This window comes from Phallusia mammillata, chromosome 1 (genome assembly GCF_965637545.1).
Source record: "Phallusia mammillata chromosome 1, kaPhaMamm4.hap1.1, whole genome shotgun sequence".
In the NCBI taxonomy this organism is placed as follows: Eukaryota; Metazoa; Chordata; class Ascidiacea; order Phlebobranchia; family Ascidiidae; genus Phallusia; species Phallusia mammillata.
Window position 1 is genome coordinate 35,636,018 of NC_137252.1, and position 21,865 is coordinate 35,657,882.

Sequence of the window (21,865 nt, forward strand, 5' to 3'; positions counted from 1 at the left end):
CCAACTAACACTTTTCGTAACAAAATTTTGTTCCAACTAACACTTTCCGTAACAAAATTTTGTTCCAACCAACACTTTTCGTAACAAAATTTTGTTCGAGCTAACACTTTCCGTAACAAAATTTTGTTCCAACTAACACTTTTCCGTAACAAATTTTCTTAGAGCTTTAGCGTTTTGCGAGCTAAATTGATTGAAAACCGATAATTTTCGCAACTTAAAGTATGTTTCAAACTAACACTTTTCGTCACAAAATTTTGTTCGAGCTAACACTTTTCGTAACAAAATTTTATTCCAACTAACACTTTTCGTAACAAAATTTTGTTCCAACTAACACTTTTCGTAACAAAATTTTGTTCCAACTAACACTTTCCGTAACAAAATTTTGTTCCAACCAACACTTTTCGTAACAAAATTTTGTTCCAGCTAACACTTTCCGTAACAAAATTTTGTTCCAACTAACACTTTTCCGTAACAAATTTTCTTAGAGCTTTAGCGTTTTGCGAGCTAAATTGATTGAAAACCGATAATTTTCGCAACTTAAAGTATGTTTCAAACTAACACTTTTCGTAACAAAATTTTGTTCCAACTAACACTTTTCCGTAACAAATTTTCTTAGAGCTTTAGCGTTTTGCGAGCTAAATTGATTGAAAACCGATAATTTTCGCAACTTAAAGTATGTTTCAAACTAACACTTTTCGTAACAAAATTTTGTTCCAACTAACACTTTTCCGTAACAAATTTTCTTAGAGCTTTAGCGTTTTGCGAGCTAAATTGATTGAAAACCGATAATTTTCGCAACTTAAAGTATGTTTCAAACTAACACTTTTCGTAACAAAATTTTGTTCCAACTAACACTTTTCGTAACAAATTTTGTTCCAGCTAACACTTTTCGTAACAAAATTTTGTTCCAGCTAACACTTTTCCGTAACAAAATTTTCTTGCGGCTAAAGCTTTTTGCGAGCTAAATTTCTTGAAACCGTTGATTTTCGCAACTTAAAGTATGTTTCAAACTAACCCTTTTTGTAACAAAATTTTGTTCCAACTAACACTTTTCCGTAACAAATTTTCTTAGAGCTTTAGCGTTTTGCGAGCTAAATTGATTGAAAACCGATAATTTTCGCAACTTAAAGTATGTTTCAAACTATCACTTTTCGTAACAAAATTTTGTTCCAGCTAACACTTTTCCGTAACAAATTTTCTTAGAGCTTTAGCGTTTTGCGAGCTAAATTGATTGAAAACCGATAATTTTCGCAACTTAAAGTATGTTTCAAACTAACACTTTTCGTAACAAAATTTTGTTCCAACTAACACTTTTCCGTAACAAAATTTTCTTGCGGCTAAAGCTTTTTGCGAGCTAAATTTCTTGAAACCGTTGATTTTCGCAACTTAAAGTATGTTTCAAACTAACCCTTTTTGTAACAAAATTTTGTTCCAACTAACACTTTTCCGTAACAAATTTTCTTAGAGCTTTAGCGTTTTGTGAGCTAAATTTGTTTAAAACCGATGATTTTGAAACTTAAAGTATGTTTCCAGCTAACACTTTTCGCAACAAAATTTTGTTCTAACTAACACTTTTCCGTGACCAAATTTTCTGCTAACAAATACCTTTTCTAACACATTTTAGTTCCAGCTAACACTTTTCCGTAACAAAATTTTGTTCCACCAAATAGTTTTGTAACGTAATTTCTTCCAATTAACAATTTTGTATCAAAATTTTGTGACAGCTAACACTTTTGGGAACGAGATTCAATTTGTATGGTTTCACCATGTATGTACAGATTTAAAACACAAAATGTTTAAAATATGCTTAAAAAATTTTCTTTGTCGCCACCTAATGAACAAAAAAATACGGTAACAAAATTTTTTGTTACACCCAATTTAACGATGTTTTTCTGTTCAAAAATTTTCGTTACGACATACCAGAAATTTTTGTAACTTGGAACAAAATTCGGAACAAAATTTTCGTTCCGAAACGAAATTGTTCAATTTGGAACGAAATTTTGTTACTCGGAACGGTTTCGCTAACGGTATTTCCGAGTTAATGGAAAATTGCATTATGCCCCATTACCCGGAAGACGTACGTAAAATCCCTGGACTCCAAAACCGTATAAGGTCACCAGAACCTTTCTAATTCTAAAACCCACATTGTTTCACACACAATAAAGCGAAATCGATTGTAATCAATTTTCGTTACTTTTACTATTATTACGTTCAGGAAGTTTCCTAAAAATAACATTGTTTTACACACAAGAAAGCAACAGCTTTTTTATTTTATTGCGATTTTTAATTTTCGTTGCTTCTACTATTAAGCTTCTTGCTAATTTCGATTTTTTAAAAACAACATTGTTTCACACGTGAAAGCAAAACCCATTGGACTTTATTGTGTTTTCGTTGCTTCTAACTAACCTTAATCTAACCTTAATTGCAACTTCGTTTATGAAATTTATAAAACAGCGCGTCTCCTGTGCGATATTTTGAAACTTGTGGTAATGTTTATCAATTTATATTGCTCTGTTAAATTGCAAATTAACACAAACCTAGGTTAAGCCGGGAAACCAAGTCTTCGCTAACTCGTTTGCATCGTTTGCACCCAAACATTTGTCAGGATTACACCAAGGTTCACTGTATGTTTCATATTCAGTTCTATTTTTAGCCAATAAAATTCAAAAACTACTCACAGAATTAAGTTAAATCTCAAGTGCAGTTTATCCACAAAACGTCGAAAAAAATTAACAAGAGTCATGGACAGTTTTTTTTTTGCGGCACAAAAGCAAAAATCTTATAGTGGTCGGTAAATCAAGATGAGAATCAGTCTTGAATTCGTATTGGAATCAGCCTTCTTTCTCGGACTCGCGCTCTAACAACTGAGCTGCGTAGGCTCATTAGTGAACCCGTCAAAAGTTGAATTACAATCACTGTCGCAGTGTTGAGGCAGCCTGCCTCGTATGCTGCACATTTTAGCGTTGTAATACGAGATCACCAGTTTGATCATTGATCAGCCATGGTTACACACGTACTGAGATCGGAAGTATCCATGCAGACCAGCGATCACGGCACACTCATATATAAATCACAATGCGCCAGACCCATTGAAGGAGCCACACCGAATAGCTTAGTTGAAAGGACGCCCCGTCAAGGCTTTTGACATAGGTTCGAACCCAACCACAGGCAAAATGTTGCTAGTCAATATCCTCTGTCATATGGAAATGCTTGGTACCGGCTGATGTGGGTTCTAATCTTATATCGACTATTGGGTTTTCCTGCGCACTTTCGGGTTCGAGTTCCAATTTCAGGCTGTTTTTTCACAACCTTATTGGCAACACCTGTTCGGCTGTGTAATGTTGTTTACATCGTCTTTCGAGAAATAATTAACGTTTACATGTAGCGATGCCCTTAAGCAACGTGCAGAGCAAGCCCTAAGGCAGTTTTCAAATCGTTTCGGGCCATGGATCACCGGCCCAGCAAAAATAATATCGTGGACGATTTCTTTTTGGAGCAAGATTGAAGTATGCATGCGAAACAACCATTTAAGCTTAAAACATAATTCTTTAAAATCAAGTTTTAAGAAGTGAGATTTAAGTATTAACAGCTAACATTTTGATACTCTTTCAATATGGAATATGCAATCATCTCTAGTTTATCAACAAATTTAGTGGACGTCCTATGGACCACCAAAAGAGTCATCATCAACCACTAGTGGTCCATGAACCACCAGTTGAGAACCACTGCCCTAAGAAAACGTCAATCATTTTTCTGCTGCTTTAACTAACAACAAATCACCTGCTGAGCGGAGGTTACCAGTTGATGACTGGTGTGTTCATACGGATGAGAAACTGACCAAACCCACGTATATCCAGGATATGTGTACATGTGTTGGATTGTGATTTCCAGGACATTTATTTTCCGCGTCACAACCTGAAAACATACAGTTTGCATGAATATATTGTCAGTAAAAGTTGTAAGTTGGCCTGGCAGGCAGGTTCTGGCTTCAGTTTAAATAAAACGGACCTGGATTTGTCGTAATTTCCACTTGTTATTTTGAAAAAATTGGCTTCAAACCCAAGTTTGGTTTCGCTTACAGTTCTGCTATTAGTGACATTTGTGATCAGTTACATACAACGAAGGTGCTCATTGGGGGACGAATAAGTTATTAAGTGAAAAAGACATCTGGCAAAAATGATTTTTAGATTTATTGAGACTTGGAAATCGTACTTGGACATTTTTTGTAATTATTGTAATTTCTCATTTTCTTCTGAGTAGAAATTATAAAAGATTTTTCTGAGATGCAAATAAAAATGAACTGCAAAGTTTTATTAGTATTCACAGCTTTGTTTGTTGGATGTAAGTTTGTATATTGATTTCGGTTTGGGCATAATATAAAACCCGAGTAAAAAAACTGTCAGTCAGATTAATGTCGCAAAGCAAACGATACATTCAATTGCAGAATAAAAATATTACACCAATTCGAAAAGCATAACAAATGTACAAAATGAAACCGGAGTTTACCAACAAATTTTTGCTCTTTTTATTGCCAAAAATGATTGCAAGGCAATATGGGTTATTGGAACAATGTATGTATTTGGAAACCCTTTATGTTGTTTTTTGGTTTTTGGAACAATGTTGGTTGTAAAAGTTCAGACAGTACAATAATGAGAGCGAAAGCCACGATGTTATGCCTTATATGGGCACATGCTTCAATCAGCGCTTCCTGAGTCGGGTTAAAGACTTTCGATGTCAAAATGGCTTATGACTTTACAATTAAATACAAAAAATAACACTGAAAATTTGGCTGTTAAAACTATTGGTGGCCTTCATTGTTCTAAAGCCCTTCTAAGCACGTGCTTTTTTGTTTATAGATTATTTGTTGCTTGTTTTATCCAGGCAATGCACTTAAGTGCTACTTTTGCGCATACAACTCAGCGGTGGGAGCAGCATCAGACTGCAAAACTGCACCCATTCCCGAAAAATACGTGACTGAATGCGCTTCTACTGAAACGGCCTGCCTTAAAGCGACCAATGAAGACGCAGGTAATGATGATGTGTGACTTCTGGACGTATTGTGTGACGTATTTGTGTGACGTATAGTGGACATATTGTGTGACGTATTTGTGTAAAGTATTTTTGTGAAGTAGCTTAATGTTAAGAACCACCGATCTAGAGTTTTAATAACAACATTTTGCAAATGTGAGCAATTCCTACACTCTGTGTTGTACAGGTACGAAACTGCTAGCTCGCGGCTGCGGCATCGCTACTGTCGATGTTTGTACTGACAGAGGGTGCGTATCCTCTTGCACGACCGGTGAGTACATGTGGTTCGCTATACATTGAGAACTTATATAAACCCAGTGTGGGTTGGTGGCGACATAACCACGTGATCAGACATAACGGATTTATTAAGTGCGTAAACCGCATCGGAAAATGACCACTTGTTATTTGTTCAATCTTATTATCAGTGGGCGGGCAACGCCTGGATGCGTTACGTTCGCAATGAGTCCACATACCTGTCTGTTTTAGGGCAAGTGCGTTGAATAATTTAGTCAAAGTTTTTGCATCAGGGAGTTGGCGACCCCGATTTAGCTTGGGTTGGAACAGTGCTGCCTAAGTTTCTTGCTCAGGGAAACACAAGTAGCTCCCTGAGCCAGGATTAGAACCATAAACTTCTTGAGCACAAGACGGTTGGGCAAACGGCAACATGACAATATATTTACCAGAATAATACAGCACAAAATTATTTTCACACATACCTAATTATAGTTTTGTATTCTGCAGACCTCTGCAACAGCTCAAACAGTGTGAAGATAAGCATCCTCGCTATGTTTGGAGCAATCGTCCGGGTTGCTACTGGCAAACTTTTGAACGGGCAAAGTTCACCACCTATGCATATATACAGGAAGTCAACCCGTTATGTCATTCTTTATTAGTCGACAACAACTATTGCTTTCACTCGAAACTAAAAACTCACTTACCTAAATATTTTGTATTGGGATCAATCATTCCACTATTTCTTTCTCAACCGGGGTGGCCGACTACTTTTGAGGAGTCACAAGGATAGTTTATTTGGTGTAAAAAAATATCTCTGACACTTGGGTTTCTTCTAAATGATTCCTCTGTGACAATTTTATATTTTAACCTCTGCAATGGCTCATCTATCTAAAAAAAAACGAAACAAATCTTAACATAGTATTTTGCTTTTATGTGTGTGACTTAGCAATCTAAATCTAAATGGTGTACGCAGGTTGGGCTTTGGCATAAACACCAACATAAGGACAAAACATTATAAGTTTACGTGAAACGTAACAAACGTTATTAGCCAAATCTTTGCAACTACACCAGCCATGGTGCATCACATTCCATATTTTTTCAAAACTAATCAGTTGCAGCAACTTCTTGTTCGTTTAAAATACTTGTGCATCTCGCGACAGCTCAGGTCTAGGTTTACTTTTCCCTGTAGCAGGCATTTCACTGTCCTTCCAGTCAGTCTGTTCCTTGTAATTGTTGAAAATAAAACAAAATAAGTACTTAAATAAGTCAAAGACATTTCTTAGAAATAAGGACGTGATGGCAACCCTGGTCGTATTAAATATGTCAGTGTCTGTTACGTCACGTAATTGTGCAACGAGAGGTTTTCTTTACTATTGTGGTTATAATACCTCATCAGTTTCATTCAGCATTTAATTGAGATCACAATATTAACTTGTATAATTTATGTTGACCACAACCAGTGGTATTGGTTTTATCACAAAAGTCATATTTTTCAGCCGGTTCTATCACAAAAAGTCCATTGACAGTAACCAGTAATGCTAACCGGTTCGCTAAACTCATAAAACTTTGTCAGCCGGTTCTATCACAAGAGTCGCATTTTTTAGCAGGTTCTGTTACAAAAAGTCCATTGACAGTAACCAGTAATGCTAACCGGTTCGCTGAACTCATAAAATTTCGTGAGACGGTTCAATAGAACCGGTGCGAACCGGCTGAATGCCACCACTAACCACAACTTAACATGAACAATTAAGTTTCAGTCCAAATGAGTCGAGTTTGACGAAATGAACGCTTACAAAACCCAAATAGACCATAATCCGTTTATTAGGGGAACACGCGTTTTAATATTTGTGGCAAAACAGAAAAGTAGGTGTCATGTACATTTGTTATCGTAAACAAGACATATTTGGATGATTTTCGTGTTTCTTGGTTGGTGATGTTAATCAGAATAAATCAAGCATGTGCGTTTTTTTTTTTAAATTAGAAAGGAGACATTATCATCAAAGAAACAAAAAAACAAATAAGTTTTGATACAATGACATAATTTATAGATGCTGCATTTGAAAAAATTCAGCTGAAAAAGTTAGAAATTAAAACTCAATTGTGTTGTAGACAAGTTGTAATATAGTGAGGAGTTAAAGATGCTGTATTCGTTTCTTCAATAGTTTTCCATAAAAAACCCGAAAACGACTGCTCCAATCATAGCGAGGATGCTTATCTTCACACTGTTTGAGTTGTTGTGGAGATCTACAAAAAAAAACTATAATTAGGTCTGTGTGAACATAATGTTTTATCGAAGTTATATGGAAACATATATTGTCATGTTATTTTTGTCATATAGTGGCCAAGATGGCCGAACTGTTTGTATTTAACGGCTTCGTGTTCACAAGGTTTCTGTTCCTATATCGACAGTTGGGTTTTCCTGTGCACTTTCGGGTTAAAGTTACTGTTTCAGGCCGTTTTGTTACAGCCCTATTGGCAATACCTGTTGGATTTTGTGTCTTCACACTGTTTGGGCCATTGCATCTATCTGCAAACACGAAAAAGTTAATTTGAATTTTGATTACTGTGAGTTTGATAAGTTAGTAAGAATAGTCCAATATGAGATATTGAGCTGATCCCCGTTTTGACCCATAAGGCCACATTAGTGAGGCTGGTGACAAGAGATAGGCCGTATTGGCCAGTTATGTAACTGAATGCGTGGTCAGTTTTCACCAACACGTCGTGACTGTGGAAGACATCTCATATCAACTTACCGGTTTTACACGACGAAGTGCATATTCCTGCAGCACAACTACCAGTTATTGCTCCTCCCACTCCACAACTACGAACTGTTGTGGTTCAGCCTGTTTAATAAAGTTAAGGGTAAAAAATGTAGCATTCCAATGTGGTACAACACAACATCTGAAACTTTGTATCAAAATCGTTCCTAATTTTTGATAGTTGTGGGTTATGTATTTGAAACATAAAATATACACGGAATTGGGCACAACGAGTTTTGATGATAAACACATTTTAAAATCGCACAACAGCATGTCAAGGTGAATCAATTTATAACCACTAACATCAAATATTATTCCGTATAGATCTGCAGAAAACTCATTTTTCTGTTTTTGTATTTGGGGGCCTAAAAACTAAAATAAATAAAAAATAACTTTGTACACACCCAAAATTGTTGTGGCTACTTTCATGCAAGATTTGCTGAGACTCGGACAATCTTGGAGATAATTGTCAGGAACCGGTGAGTTGTCGCAGTCTAATTCTCCACCCAAGACAGAGCCGCAACTGTAGCACTTGATAGCATTGCCTGAAATAAACCACAAATATAAGATATAAGGTCTCATCAGTGCAGCTGATGACAAGATATAGACCGTATTGGCTAGTGCAGCTATCCAACGGCACTCAGTTATTGGGAGCAACAGGGTAAAAACCCATGTTTTACCTATTCTGCGCGATTCCACAACTGGGCATACACCACAGAGTAAACTGGCTCACAATGGCCAAGCAACTTCCTGGGAACTAAAGTGAAGTCGGCAGAGTGACAATATATCAATATAAAACTGTTTACTTCCAATTATTAAGGATATTTAGCTTACATTCTTTTTTGTTCGCAAACCTTTTCAAATCAACGAAACATTTTTTGTACAAGATTTGAAAATGCAATTATTTTTTTACATTAAATTTTAATTTTTTGAAACACTGTTTCATGCAAAACGCCATCTTACCTCCCACAAACAATGCTGCAAAGATTAGAAGGATTTTGCAATTCATTTTATTCATTTTTATCGGAATTTCACAACTGTCATTTTAGGTAACCTACAAATTAAAACAATGCAAAAAGTAAATCAAAAAAACATTTTAGGCGCAGAATATGAATAAAGTTCAAATCTTTTGATGCATTAACAAGCAGCGTAGCTCATTGTAAAAAAACTGTCAAACTATCACAAAACTAAGCAGAAATGTTGCTTGTTGTTAACGCCCAGTCTATGACCAACTAAAGCAACATTTTTCCAAACTGCAATATTTAAAAAATTCAAAAACCGTTACCCGGAAAACGAACGTAAATTCCCTTAACTCCAAAACCCAATGGAATTACCAGGAACTTTCGTATACTTTTTCGTTTAGGAAATTTTCTAAGACCCACATTGTTATAAACAAGGAAGCAAAACCCACTGTGGTATTCAATTTCAGTTGCTTCTACTATTAACCTCCTTGCATTTGGGATTTCGTTTAGGATATTTCCCAAAACCCATATTGTTTCCCACACAAGGAAGCAAAACCCATTGTACTTTACTGTTTGAGCTAGAGATCTGCAACAACAAAACTATAATTAGGTCTGTGTAAAAATAATATTTTGTAGAAATTATATGGAAACATATATTAATGGTGTTTTTGACATATGAGTTAGTGGTCAAGATGGCCGAACTGTTTGTATCCAACCGCTTTTGGGTTAGAGTTCCAATTTTGGGTTAGAGTCCCAATTTTGGGTTAGAATCCCAATTTTGGGTTAGAGTCCCAATTTTGGGTTAGAATCCCAATTTTGGGTTAGAATCCCAATTTTGGGTTAGAATCCCAGGCCGTTTTCTTACAACCCTTTTGGAAACACTTTTTCGACTGTGTAATATTCTTTGCATCGTATCTCAAGAAATAGTTTATGTTTGAATGTAGTGATGCTGTTAAGCAGCAGGGAACAAGCCCTGAGGAAACGTCAATCATTTGACTACTTTAACTTTGACTATCAACAAACCACCTGTTGTGCAAATGTCACGTTTTGTTGAAGATTTAGCTGTGAGCGGATGAGAAACTGATCAAACGGGCGTAAAATTGGAAACAAAACCTGAAGTCCGAAACTCGACTCAAAACATTTTGTTAATCCAAGGTGACATTATTACAAATGTGACCGAATGTGAAATCAGGTTTAATCAAACCCCTTTTATTTAAACTCATCAGCTGTTTCCTGCTTGATGAATCAATTAGTTGTAATTAATTTGCTATCAAATTTATAGAGTTATTCTGGCAAATGTATTTTTATTCCAGCGTTTCGACGTCCTATACAGGTCGCCTTCATTAGGGTAAATAACACTGAACGCGACTAGTACAGTGCACGATAAACAATGGGAAAAATACGGAAACACGTTACAATTCAACGAAACCTCTGTGCGAAAACAAATGGTTGGGCCACTAATCTTTGTATTGGACGTCGAAACGTCGGGATAAAAATACAGTTGCCAAAAGTTGATATTATGCCTGACGGCGACAACTCATAATTTATATTGAGATGTTTTCTTTACTATTGTGGTGATAATACATCATCAGTTTAATTTGGCATTTAATTTAGATCACATTCGTAACTTGTAAAATTTATGTTGACCAAAACCCAACATGATCAAACATTAGGTTTCAGTCCAAATGACTCCGGTTTGACGAAATGAACGCTTACAAAGCCCAAATAAGTCAAAATCCGTTTATTAGGCGAACACGCGATTAAATAGTGGTGGCAAAACGGAAAAGTAGGTTTCAAGTGCATCTGTTATCGTAAACAAGACATATTTAGATTATTTTCGTGTTTCTTGGTTGGTGATGTTAATCAGAATAAAATCAAGTTTGTTCGTTTTATTTAAATTGGAAAAGAGACATTATCATCAAAAAAACAAATAAGTTTTAATACAGTAACATAATTAATAGATGCTGTATTTGAAAAATTTAGCTGAAAAAGTTAGAAATTAAAAGTCAATTGTGTTGTAAATAAGTTGTAATATAGTGAGGTGTTTATAGATGCTGTTTTCGTTGCTTTAATAGTTTGCCAGCAGAAACCCGGAAACGATTGCTCCAATCATAGCGAGGATGCTTATCTTCACACTGTTTAAGTTGTTGTGGAGATCTACAAAAACAAAACTATAATTAGGTCTGTGTGAACATAATGTTTTATCGAAGTTATATGGAAACATATATTGTCATGTTATTTTTGACATATAGTGGCCAAGATGGCCGAACTGTTTGTATTTAACGGCTTTGTGTTCACAAGGTTTCTATTCCTATATCGACAGTTGGGTTTTCTTGTGCACTTACGGGTTAAAGTTGCTGTTTCAGGCCGTTTTGTTACAGCCCTATTGGCAATACCTGTTGGACTTTGTGTCTTCACACTGGTTTGGCCATTGCATCCATCTGCAAACACGAAATGTTAATGTGAGTTTTGATTACTGTTAGTTTGATATGTTAGTAAAAACAGTCCAATATGAGATAAGTAGGCTGAGCTACAGACCGTTTCGACCCATGAGACCACATTAGTGCAGCTGGTGACAAGAGATATAGGCCGTATTGGCAAGTGTAGGCTTTACAGCGTACAACAACGTAGAGTGCTGTAAGGTGACTAAACTAGCTAACCTGTCTAACGTCTGTTTCCAAGAAGCTTGCTTTAATATAATCTACTTTACGTATTTAATAAGTTGGTTTTTGACTATAAAGTTCTTTGCGCTTTTATGAAAACATATGCTATTCCCAAATTGTGTACGAATTTACGCTGCTTGTCATTAAACGTTGAGTTATGTAACTGCATGCGTGGTCAGTTTTTTTACCAACACAACGTGATTGTGGAAGACATTTCATATCAACTCACCGGTTTTACACGAAGAAGTGCATACTCCTAACACACAACCAACAACAGTTATTGCTCCTCCCACTCCACAACTACGAGCTGTTGTGGTTGAGCCTGTGTAATAAAGTGAAGGGTAAAAAATGTAGTAGTCCAATGTGGCGCAATACAACATCTGAAACTTTGTATTAAAATTGTTCTTAATTTGTGATAGTTGTTGATTATATGAAGCATAAAATATACACGGAATTGGGAAGCGCGCAAACGAAAATCTAGTTGTTTTGGGTTAATAACGGGTTTTGATGATAAACATGTTTAAAATCGCACAACAGCATGTCAAGGTGGATCAATTTATAACCACTAACATCAAATATTATTTCGTATAGATCTGCATAAAACTCATTTTAGAGTTTTTGTATTTGGGAGCTTAAAAAACCAAAATAAGTAAAAACAAACTTTGTGTACACACCCGAAATTGTTGTGACTAATTTATCACAATAATTGCTGGTGAGGCTGCTACAATCTTGGAGATATTTGTCAGGAACCGGTGTGTTATCGCAGTCTGATTCTCCACCCAAGACAGCGCTGCAAACGTAGCACTTGATAGCATTGCCTGAAATAAACCACAAATATAAGATATAAGGTCTCATCAGTGCAGCTGGTGACAAGAGATATGCCGTATTTGGTAGGGTAGCCTTTCACTCTAGTTTGTAGGAAGTGACAAGCTATAATGCCATGCTGCACCTATTCTGTTCGATGCCACAACTGGGCATACACCACAGAGTAAACTGGCTCACAATGGCCAAGCAACTGATTTGGAACTAAAGTGAATTAGGCTCAGTGACAATATATTATTATAAAACTGTTTACTTTCGATTATTAGTGATATTTAGTTAACATTCGTTTTTGTTTAAAAACCTTTTCAAATCAACGAAACATTTTTTGTACACGTCAAGATTTTTAAATGCAATTATTTTTTTACATTAAATTTTAATTTTTTGAAACACTGTTTCATGCAAAACGCCATCTTACCTCCCACAAACAAAGCTGCAAAGATTAGAATGATTTTGCAATTCATTATTATCGGAATTTCACAACTGTTATTTTAGGTAACCTACAATTTAAAACAATGCAAAAAGTAAATTAAAAACAGATTTCAACGCAGAATATGAATTAGCTTCAAATGTTTTGATGCATTAACAAGCAGCGTAGATCATTACCAAAAAATGTCAAACTATCATGAAACTACTCAGAAATGTTGCTCGTTGTAAATCCCAGTCTATGACCAACTAAAGCCCAGTCTATGACCATCTAAAGCCCAGTCTATGACCAACTAAATCAACATTTTTCCAAACTGCAATATTTAAAGACTTCAAAAACCGTACCCAGAAAACGAACGTAAATTCCCTTAACTCCAAAACCCAATTGAATTACCAGGAACTTTCGTATTCTTTTTCGATTATGAAATTATATGACACCCTTATTGTTACAAACAAGGAAGCAAAACCCAATGTGGTATTCAACTTCAGTTGCTTCTACTAGCTCCTTGCTAATTACCATTTCGTTTAGGAAATTTCCCCAAACCCATATTGTTTCCCACACAAGGAAGCAAAATCCACTGCACTTTACTGTTTGAGCTAGAGATCTGCAAAAACAAAACTAAAATTAGGTCTGTGTGAACATAATATTTTGTTGAAGTTATATGGAAGCATATATTAATGTTGTTTCTGACATATAAGTTAGTGGCCAATATGGCCGAACTGTTTGTATCGAATCGCTTTTGGGTTAGAGACCAATTTTGGGTTAGAAACCCAGGCCGTTTCCTTACAACCCTATGGGATACACTTTTTCGACTGTGTAATATTCTTTGCATCGTATCTCAAAAAATAGTTTATGTTTGAATGTAGTGGTGTTGTTAAGCAAAAGGGAGCAAGCTCTGAGGAAACGTCAATCATTTGACTACTTTACCATTAACTATCAACAAACCACTTGTTGTGTAAACGTCACCTTTTGTTAAAGACTCAGCTGTGTGCGGATGAGAAACCAAACGGGAGTAAAATTTGTAACAAAACCTGAAGTCCGAAACTCAACTCAAAACATTTTTTTAATCAAAGGTGGCATTGTGACAAATGTGGGTGAATGTGAAGTCAGGTTGAATCAAACCCGGTTTTATTTAAACCCATCAGCTGTTTCCTGCTTGATGATGGTTTTTTGTAATCAAGTCGCTATCAGCTTTATAGAGCTGTACTAACAATTGTATTTTATACCGACGTTTCGACGTCCTATACAGGTCGCCTTCACCAGGGAAAAAAATAACACTTAATGTGCGTGGTACAGTGCAGGGTAAGCAAAGGATTTTGCCATTTCAAGTTTGTAGAGCTCTTCTGGCAATTGTATTTTTACTCTGACATTTCGACGTCCTATACAGGTCGCCTTCATCAGGGTAAATAACATTGAATGCGACTAGAACAGTGCACTATAAACAATAGAAAAAATGCTTTAACGGAAGCACGCCACAATGCAACGAAACCACTGCGCGATAACGGATGGTTGGGCCACTAATCTTTGTGTAGGAATTCGAAACGTCGGGATTAAAATACAATGGCCGGAAGAGCTCTATAAAATCGATATTACGCCTGAAAGCGACAACTCATATATTAAGATGTTTTCTTTACTATTGTGGTGATAATACCTCATCGGTTTCACTCAGCATTTAATTGAGATCACATTCTTAACTTGAATAAAACAAGTTTCCCAACATGAACAAACAAGTTTCAGTGCAAATGATATCAGTTTGACGAAATGACCGCTTATACAAAGCTATATCAGTCAAAATCCGTTTATTAGGTGAATAAGCGATTAAATATTTGTGGCAAAACAGAAAAGTAGGTCTAAGTACATCTGATATCGTAAACAAGACATATTTCGATTATTTTCGTGTTTCTTGGTTGGTGATGTTAATCAGAATAAATCAAGCATGTGCGTTTTTTTTCAAATTAGAAAGGAGACATTATCATCAAAGAAACAAAAGAAACAAATAAGTTTTAATACAGTGACATAATTTATAAATGCTGTATTTGAAAAAATTAGCTGAAAAAGTCAAAAATTAAAAGTCAGTTGTGTTGTAAATAAGTTGTAATATAGTGAGGTGTTTATAGATGCTGTATTCGTTGCTTTAATAGTTTGCCAGTAAAAACCCGAAAACTATTGCTCCAATCATAGCGAGGATGCTTATCTTCACACTGTTTGAGTTGTTGTGGAGATCTACAAAAACAAAACTATATTAGGTCTGTGTGAACATAATGTTTTATCGAAGTTATATGGAAACATATATTGTCATGTTATTTTTGACATATAGTGGACAAGACGGCCGAACTCTTTGTATTTAACGGCTTCGTGTTCACAAGGTTGTGGGTTCTAATCCTGTATCGACAATTGAGTTTTCTTGTGCACTTTCGGGTTAAAGTTGCTGTTTCAGGCCGTTTTGTTACAGCCCTATTGGCAATACCTGTTGGACTTTGTGTCTTCACACTGGTTTGGCCATTGCATCCATCTGCAAACACGAAATGTTAATGTGAGTTTTGATTACTGTTAGTTTGATATGTTAGTAAAAACAGTCCAATATGAGATAAGTAGGCTGAGCTACAGACCGTTTCGACCCATGAGACCACATTAGTGCAGCTGGTGACAAGAGATATAGGCCGTATTGGCAAGTGTAGGCTTTACAGCGTACAACAACGTAGAGTGCTGTAAGGTGACTAAACTAGCTAACCTGTCTAATGTCTGTTTCCAAGAAGCTTGCTTAATATAATCTACTTTACGTATTTAATAAGTTGGTTTTTGACTATGAAGTTCTTTGCGCTTTTATGAAAACATATGCTATTCCCAAATTGTGTACGAATTTACGCTGCTTGCCATTAAACGTTGAGTTATGTAACTGCATGCGTGGTCAGTTTTTTTACCAACACAACGTGATTGTGGAAGACATTTCATATCAACTCACCGGTTTTACACGAAGAAGTGCATACTCCTAACACACAACCATCAGTTATTGCTCCTCCCACTCCACAACTACGAGCTGTTGTGGTTGAGCCTGTGTAATAAAGTGAAGGGTAAAAAATGTAGTAGTCCAATGTGGCGCAATACAACATCTGAAACTTTGTATTAAAATTGTTCTTAATTTGTGATAGTTGTTGATTATATGAAGCATAAAATATATACGGAATTGGGAAGCGCGCAAACGAAAATCTAGTTGTTTTAGGTTAACAACGAGTTTTGATGATAAACATGTTTAAAATCGCACAACAGCATGTCAAGGTGGATCAATTTATAACCACTAACATCAAATATTATTTCGTATAGATCTGCAGAAAACTCATTTAGAGTTTTTGTATTTGGGAGCTTAAAAAACTAAAATAAGTAAAAACAAACTTTGTGTACACACCCGAAATTGTTGTGACTAATTTATCACAATAATTGCTGGTGAGGCTGCTACAATCTTGGAGATATTTGTCAGGAACCGGTGTGTTATCGCAGTCTGATTCTCCACCCAAGAGAGCGCTGCAAACGTAGCACTTGATAGCATTGCCTGAAATAAACCACAAATATAAGATATAAGGTCTTATCAGTGCAGCTGGTGACAAGAGATAGGCCGTATTTGGTAGGGTAGCCTTTCACTCTAGTTTGTAGGAAGTGACAAGCTATAATGCCATGCTGCACCTATTCTGCGCGATGCCACAACTGGGCATACACCACAGAGTAAACTGGCTCACAATGGCCAAGCAACTGATTTGGAACTAAAGTGAATTAGGCTCAGTGTCGATATATTATTATAAAACTGTTTACTTTCGATTATTAGTGATATTTAGTTAACATTCGTTTTTGTTTAAAAACCTTTTCAAATCAACGAAACATTTTTTGTACAAGTCAAGATTTGAAAATGCAATTATTTTTTTACATTAAATTTTAATTTTTTGAGACACTGTTTCATGAAAAACGCCATCTTACCTCCGACAAACAAAGCTGCAAAGATTAGAATGATTTTGCAATTCATTATTATCGGAATTTCACAACTGTTATTTTAGGTAACCTACAATTTAAAACAATGCAAAAAGTAAATTAAAAACAGATTTCAACGCAGAATATGAATTAGCTTCAAATGTTTTGATGCATTAACAAGCAGCGTAGATCATTACCAAAAAATGTCAAACTATCATGAAACTACTCAGAAATGTTGCTCGTTGTAAATCCCAGTCTATGACCAACTAAAGCCCAGTCTATGACCATCTAAAGCCCAGTCTATGACCAACTAAATCAACATTTTTCCAAACTGCAATATTTAAAGACTTCAAAAACCGTACCCAGAAAACGAACGTAAATTCCCTTAACTCCAAAACCCCATAGAATTACCAGGAACTTTCGTATTCTTTTTCGATTATGAAATTATATGACACCCTTATTGTTACAAACAAGGAAGCAAAACCCAATGTGGTATTCAACTTCAGTTGCTTCTACTAGCTCCTTGCTAATTACCATTTCGTTTAGGAAATTTCCCCAAACCCATATTGTTTCCCACACAAGGAAGCAAAATCCACTGCACTTTACTGTTTGAGCTAGAGATCTGCAAAAACAAAACTAAAATTAGGTCTGTGTGAACATAATATTTTGTTGAAGTTATATGGAAGCATATATTAATGTTGTTTCTGACATATAAGTTAGTGGCCAATATGGCCGAACTGTTTGTATCGAATCGCTTTTGGGTTAGAGACCAATTTTGGGTTAGAAACCCAGGCCGTTTCCTTACAACCCTATGGGATACACTTTTTCGACTGTGTAATATTCTTTGCATCGTATCTCAAAAAATAGTTTATGTTTGAATGTAGTGGTGTTGTTAAGCAAAAGGGAGCAAGCTCTGAGGAAACGTCAATCATTTGACTACTTTACCATTAACTATCAACAAACCACTTGTTGTGTAAACGTCACCTTTTGTTAAAGACTCAGCTGTGTGCGGATGAGAAACCAAACGGGAGTAAAATTTGTAACAAAACCTGAAGTCCGAAACTCAACTCAAAACATTTTTTTAATCAAAGGTGGCATTGTGACAAATGTGGGTGAATGTGAAGTCAGGTTGAATCAAACCCGGTTTTATTTAAACCCATCAGCTGTTTCCTGTTTGATGATGTTTTTTTTTGGCAATCAAGTCGCTACCAACTTTATAGAGCTGTACTAACAATTGTATTTTACTCTGACGTTTCGGCGTCCCATACAGGTCGCCTTCATCAGGGAAAAAAATAACACTTAATGTGCGTGGTACAGTGCAGGGTAAGCAAAGGATTTTGCCATTTCAAGTTTGTAGAGCTCTTCTGGCAATTCTATTTTTACTCTGACGTTTCGACGTCCTATACAAGTCGCCTTCACCAGGGAAAAAAATAACATTGAATGCGACTAGTACAGTGCACTATAAACAATAGAAAAAACACTTTAACGGAAGCACGTCACAATGCAACGAAACCTCTGAGCGATAACGGATGGTTGGGCCTCTAATCTTTGTGTAGGATGTCGAAACGTCGGGATATAAATGCAATTGCCGGAAGAGCTCTATCAATTCGATATTATGCCTGACGGCGACAACCCATATATTGAGATGTTTTCTTTACTATTGTGGTGATAAAACCTCACCAGTTTATTTTAGTATTTAATTGAGATCACAATTTTAACTTGTATAATTTATGTTGACTACAACCCATCATGATCAAACATTAAGTTTCAACCCAACTAATTCCAGTTTGACGAAATGAACGCTTACAAAGCTCAAATAGGCCATAATCCGTTTATTAGGTGAACACGCGTTTTAATATTTGTTGTGAAACAGAAAAGTAGGGTTTAAGTACATTTGTTAGTAAACAAGACACATTTCGATTATTTTCGTGTTTCTTGGTTGGTGATGTTAATCAGAATAAATCAAACATGTTCAAACTAGAAAGGACACATTATCATCAAAGAAACAAAAGAAACAAATAAGTTTTAATACAGTGACATAATTTATAGATGCTGTACAGTATTTGATTTTTATTTAGCAGAAAAAGTTAGAAATTAAAATTCAATTGTGTTGTAAATAAGTTGTAATATAGTGTTAGGAGTTTAAAGATGTTGTATTCTTTCTTCAAAAGTTTGCCAGCAGAAACCCAGAAACGATTGCTCCAATCATAGCAATGAAGCTTATCTTCACACTGTTTGAGCTGTTGCAACCATCTACAAACACACACGTAAAGAATTGGTTAATGTGAGATTTCATTACTGTGAGTTTGATATGTTACAAAGAAAAGTCCAATATGAGACAAGTGAGCTAATTTCCGTTTTGACCCATAAGAGCATGCACGTGACTTTGGAGGACATTTAGGAACAACTCACCGGTTTTACACGACGAAGTGCATACTCCTGCCACACAACCATCAGGCATTACTGCTCCCACTCCACAACTACGAGCTGTTGTGGTTGAGCCTGTGTAATAAAGTGAAGGGTAAAAAATGAAGTATTCCAATGTGGTACAACACAACATCTGAAACTTTGCATTAAAATTTTTCTAATTTTGATAGTTGTGGGTTATATGAAGCATAAAATATACACGGAATTGGGAAGCGCGCAAACGAAAATCTAGTTGTTTGGGGTTACGACGAGTTTTGATGATAAACACGTTTTAACCGGTGAGTTTTCGCAGTCTGATTGCCCACGAATAAGAGAGCTGCAACTGTAGCACTTGATAGCATTGCCTGAAATAAAACACAAATATAAGATACAAGGTCTCATCAGTGCAGCTGGTGACAAGATATAGATTCTTTGTACAAGTCAAGATTTTTAAATGCAAATATTTTTCTACGTTAAATTTTAATTTTTTGAAACACTGTTTCATGAAAAACGCCAACTTACCTCCAACAAACAAAGCTGCAAAGATTAGAAGGATTTTGCAATTCATTATTATCGGAATTTCACAACTGTTATTTTAGGTAACCTACAAATTAAAACAATGCAAAAAGTAAATTAAAAACACATTTTAGGCGCAGAATATGAATTAAGTTCAAAGGTTTTGATGCATTAACAAGCAGCGTAGCTCATTGTAAAAAAACTGTCAAACTTTGGCACGCGTCGCCTAAAAGGTTGCCGACCCCTGTATTAGACGAACTAACACTGCAGTTTTCCAAACAACAATATTTAAGCGCTCTAACAATCCGAAACGCGAAAAACGTTTGGAATCATTAATTATCAACTCTTCCGATGGTTTCCCATACGAAAAAGCGAAACACATTGTGTTTATTGGTAATTATTTTCGTAGCTGCTACTGTCGAACTGCGTGGTAATTTATTGATTTGCGTCTTTTATAGCATAACCAGAAGTGCTGGCTTAATTGTAAGGTACGAAACCAAATAAATGATTGATTTTTCTTTATCGCTATTCCTTACTCCTCGATCAAACACAACAACCATATATGGACAAAATCCAAAGTTAGAGCGCGTTTAATGGCACAGGATCAATGTAAAATTTTATTTCACTATAAATCACACTGTCAAATGCATCTTAAAGAATGGGGTATAAGTACGCACAATTAAATAATTTACGTTATTTCGGTTCCTTATTTATGTTTCTCTATCGTAGCGCAGCAACCATATATGGACAAAATCTAAGATTAGAGCGAATACATTTGCACAAGATTGATGTAAAAATTTATCCCATTGTACAAATCACTCAGTCGAATGCATCTAAAAAATAAGGTACGAAAGCAATTAAACGATTGATGCTATTCCTTGCTCCTCGATCAAACGCAACATCCATATATGGACAAAATCCAAAGTTAGAGCGCGTATATTGTCACAAGATTAATGTAAAATTTCACAACAAATTACGCAGTCGAATACAAATTAATGAATAAAGTAATAAGTAAGCGCATTTAAATATTTGATGTTTCACAATCTCTGTTCCTCGTTTCCTTTCCTCATTCGTACGACAACAACAACAACAACATATAAGTTATAAGATTATGGAAACCAAACGTTGCCACAACCGCGACGTAATTGCTTGTACGGGTCACAGTCATATAGTCCAATGCGCGTTCAATATCAGAATTGTAAGCAAATCCTAGTTTAAAGCCAGAACCAAATTTCCCCAAAAAAGTTTTAATTGGGTACTGACAGCCCGTTATTGCAGCAGAACAAAGAAAAGGCGCAATACAAATACCCACATTTTAGGATTTTCTGATTTATCGCAAAACTTTAAACATATAAGAACCAACCAGATTGTGCCACGTATATATTTACGATCAAACGTCAATTCGTGAAAAGCGTGTCTGCCTTTTTTAAAGGAAGCCAACTGTTAAACTTGAAACATAAGAAAAAATCAGTCGTTTTTTAGTATTTTTATGCGATACTAAATCAGACTATTCTTGTGACCCTCTTAACAGGATGTTTTGGGTAAAAAGTAATATTTTAAAAATTTAACAGGTTGATGTAATGTATAGGTGGTAGACCTTGACCGTTCAAAAGTTTGCTACTAGAAGCCCGGAAACGATTGCTCCAATCATTGCGAGAATGCCTATCTTCACACTGTTTGAGCTGTTGCATCCGTCTGCAAACACACAAAAACGATTGGGTTAATGTAAGTATAATATGAAATAGGCTATTGCTGCCAGGCATAATGTATAACCGAGTATTGCTCATCCAGCAGTTTTATTGTAACACAATAACTCAATCTACGATCGTGTTTTGCAGATGGTTGCAACAGCTCAAACAGTGTGAAGATAGGCATCCTCGCTATGCTTGGAGCAATCGTTCCCCGGCATTTGCTGGCAAAGCTTTAAAAATGCTCTGAAAGCAGTGAATGCAACGTATTGTTATAACCAAGATTCTGTAAATAACTACATTTGTTTGTCTAACGACTATATTTTTGCTGACAAAAACTCATAATTATTTCTTAATATTTGCGGATCTCACAAAGCAAAAACACAAATTTATAGAAAAAAATTAT

The 21,865-nt window shown here is 35.7% G+C and overlaps 1 protein-coding gene across 2 annotated transcripts; it reads right to left on the reverse strand.

Annotated features, from left to right (window-relative positions):
- Positions 1-14,949: 14,949 nt before the first annotated feature.
- LOC145220985 (uncharacterized) lies at positions 14,950-16,904 on the reverse strand. Of its 2 annotated transcripts, XM_080087994.1 has the most exons (4): positions 16,859-16,904; positions 16,296-16,439; positions 15,855-15,944; positions 14,950-15,115 (listed from the first exon to the last, which is right to left on the reverse strand). In XM_080087994.1, exons 1-4 carry the CDS (start codon positions 16,902-16,904, stop codon positions 15,027-15,029), a joined length of 369 nt encoding a protein of 122 aa, XP_079944120.1. In that variant the 3' UTR covers positions 14,950-15,026. The 2 variants fall into 2 exon arrangements, 1 of the variants encoding a protein (XP_079944120.1); XR_013858504.1 differs by lacking the exons at positions 16,296-16,439; positions 16,859-16,904 and adding an exon at positions 15,360-15,404 and having other exon boundaries at positions 15,062-15,115; positions 15,855-15,914.
- Positions 16,905-21,865: the final 4,961 nt, after the last annotated feature.

Coding starts and splice junctions, on each gene's coding strand:
- LOC145220985 (XM_080087994.1), bottom strand. CDS start 16,904: ATGAATTGCAAAATCATTCTAATCTTTGCAGCTTTGTTTGTCGGAG. Junction 16,440..16,858: donor TGCAGCTTTGTTTGTCGGAG/GTAAGATGGCGT, acceptor GGTTTATTTCAG/GCAATGCTATCAAGTGCTAC. Junction 15,945..16,295: donor ATTAGTCACAACAATTTCGG/GTGTGTACACAA, acceptor TTTATTACACAG/GCTCAACCACAACAGCTCGT.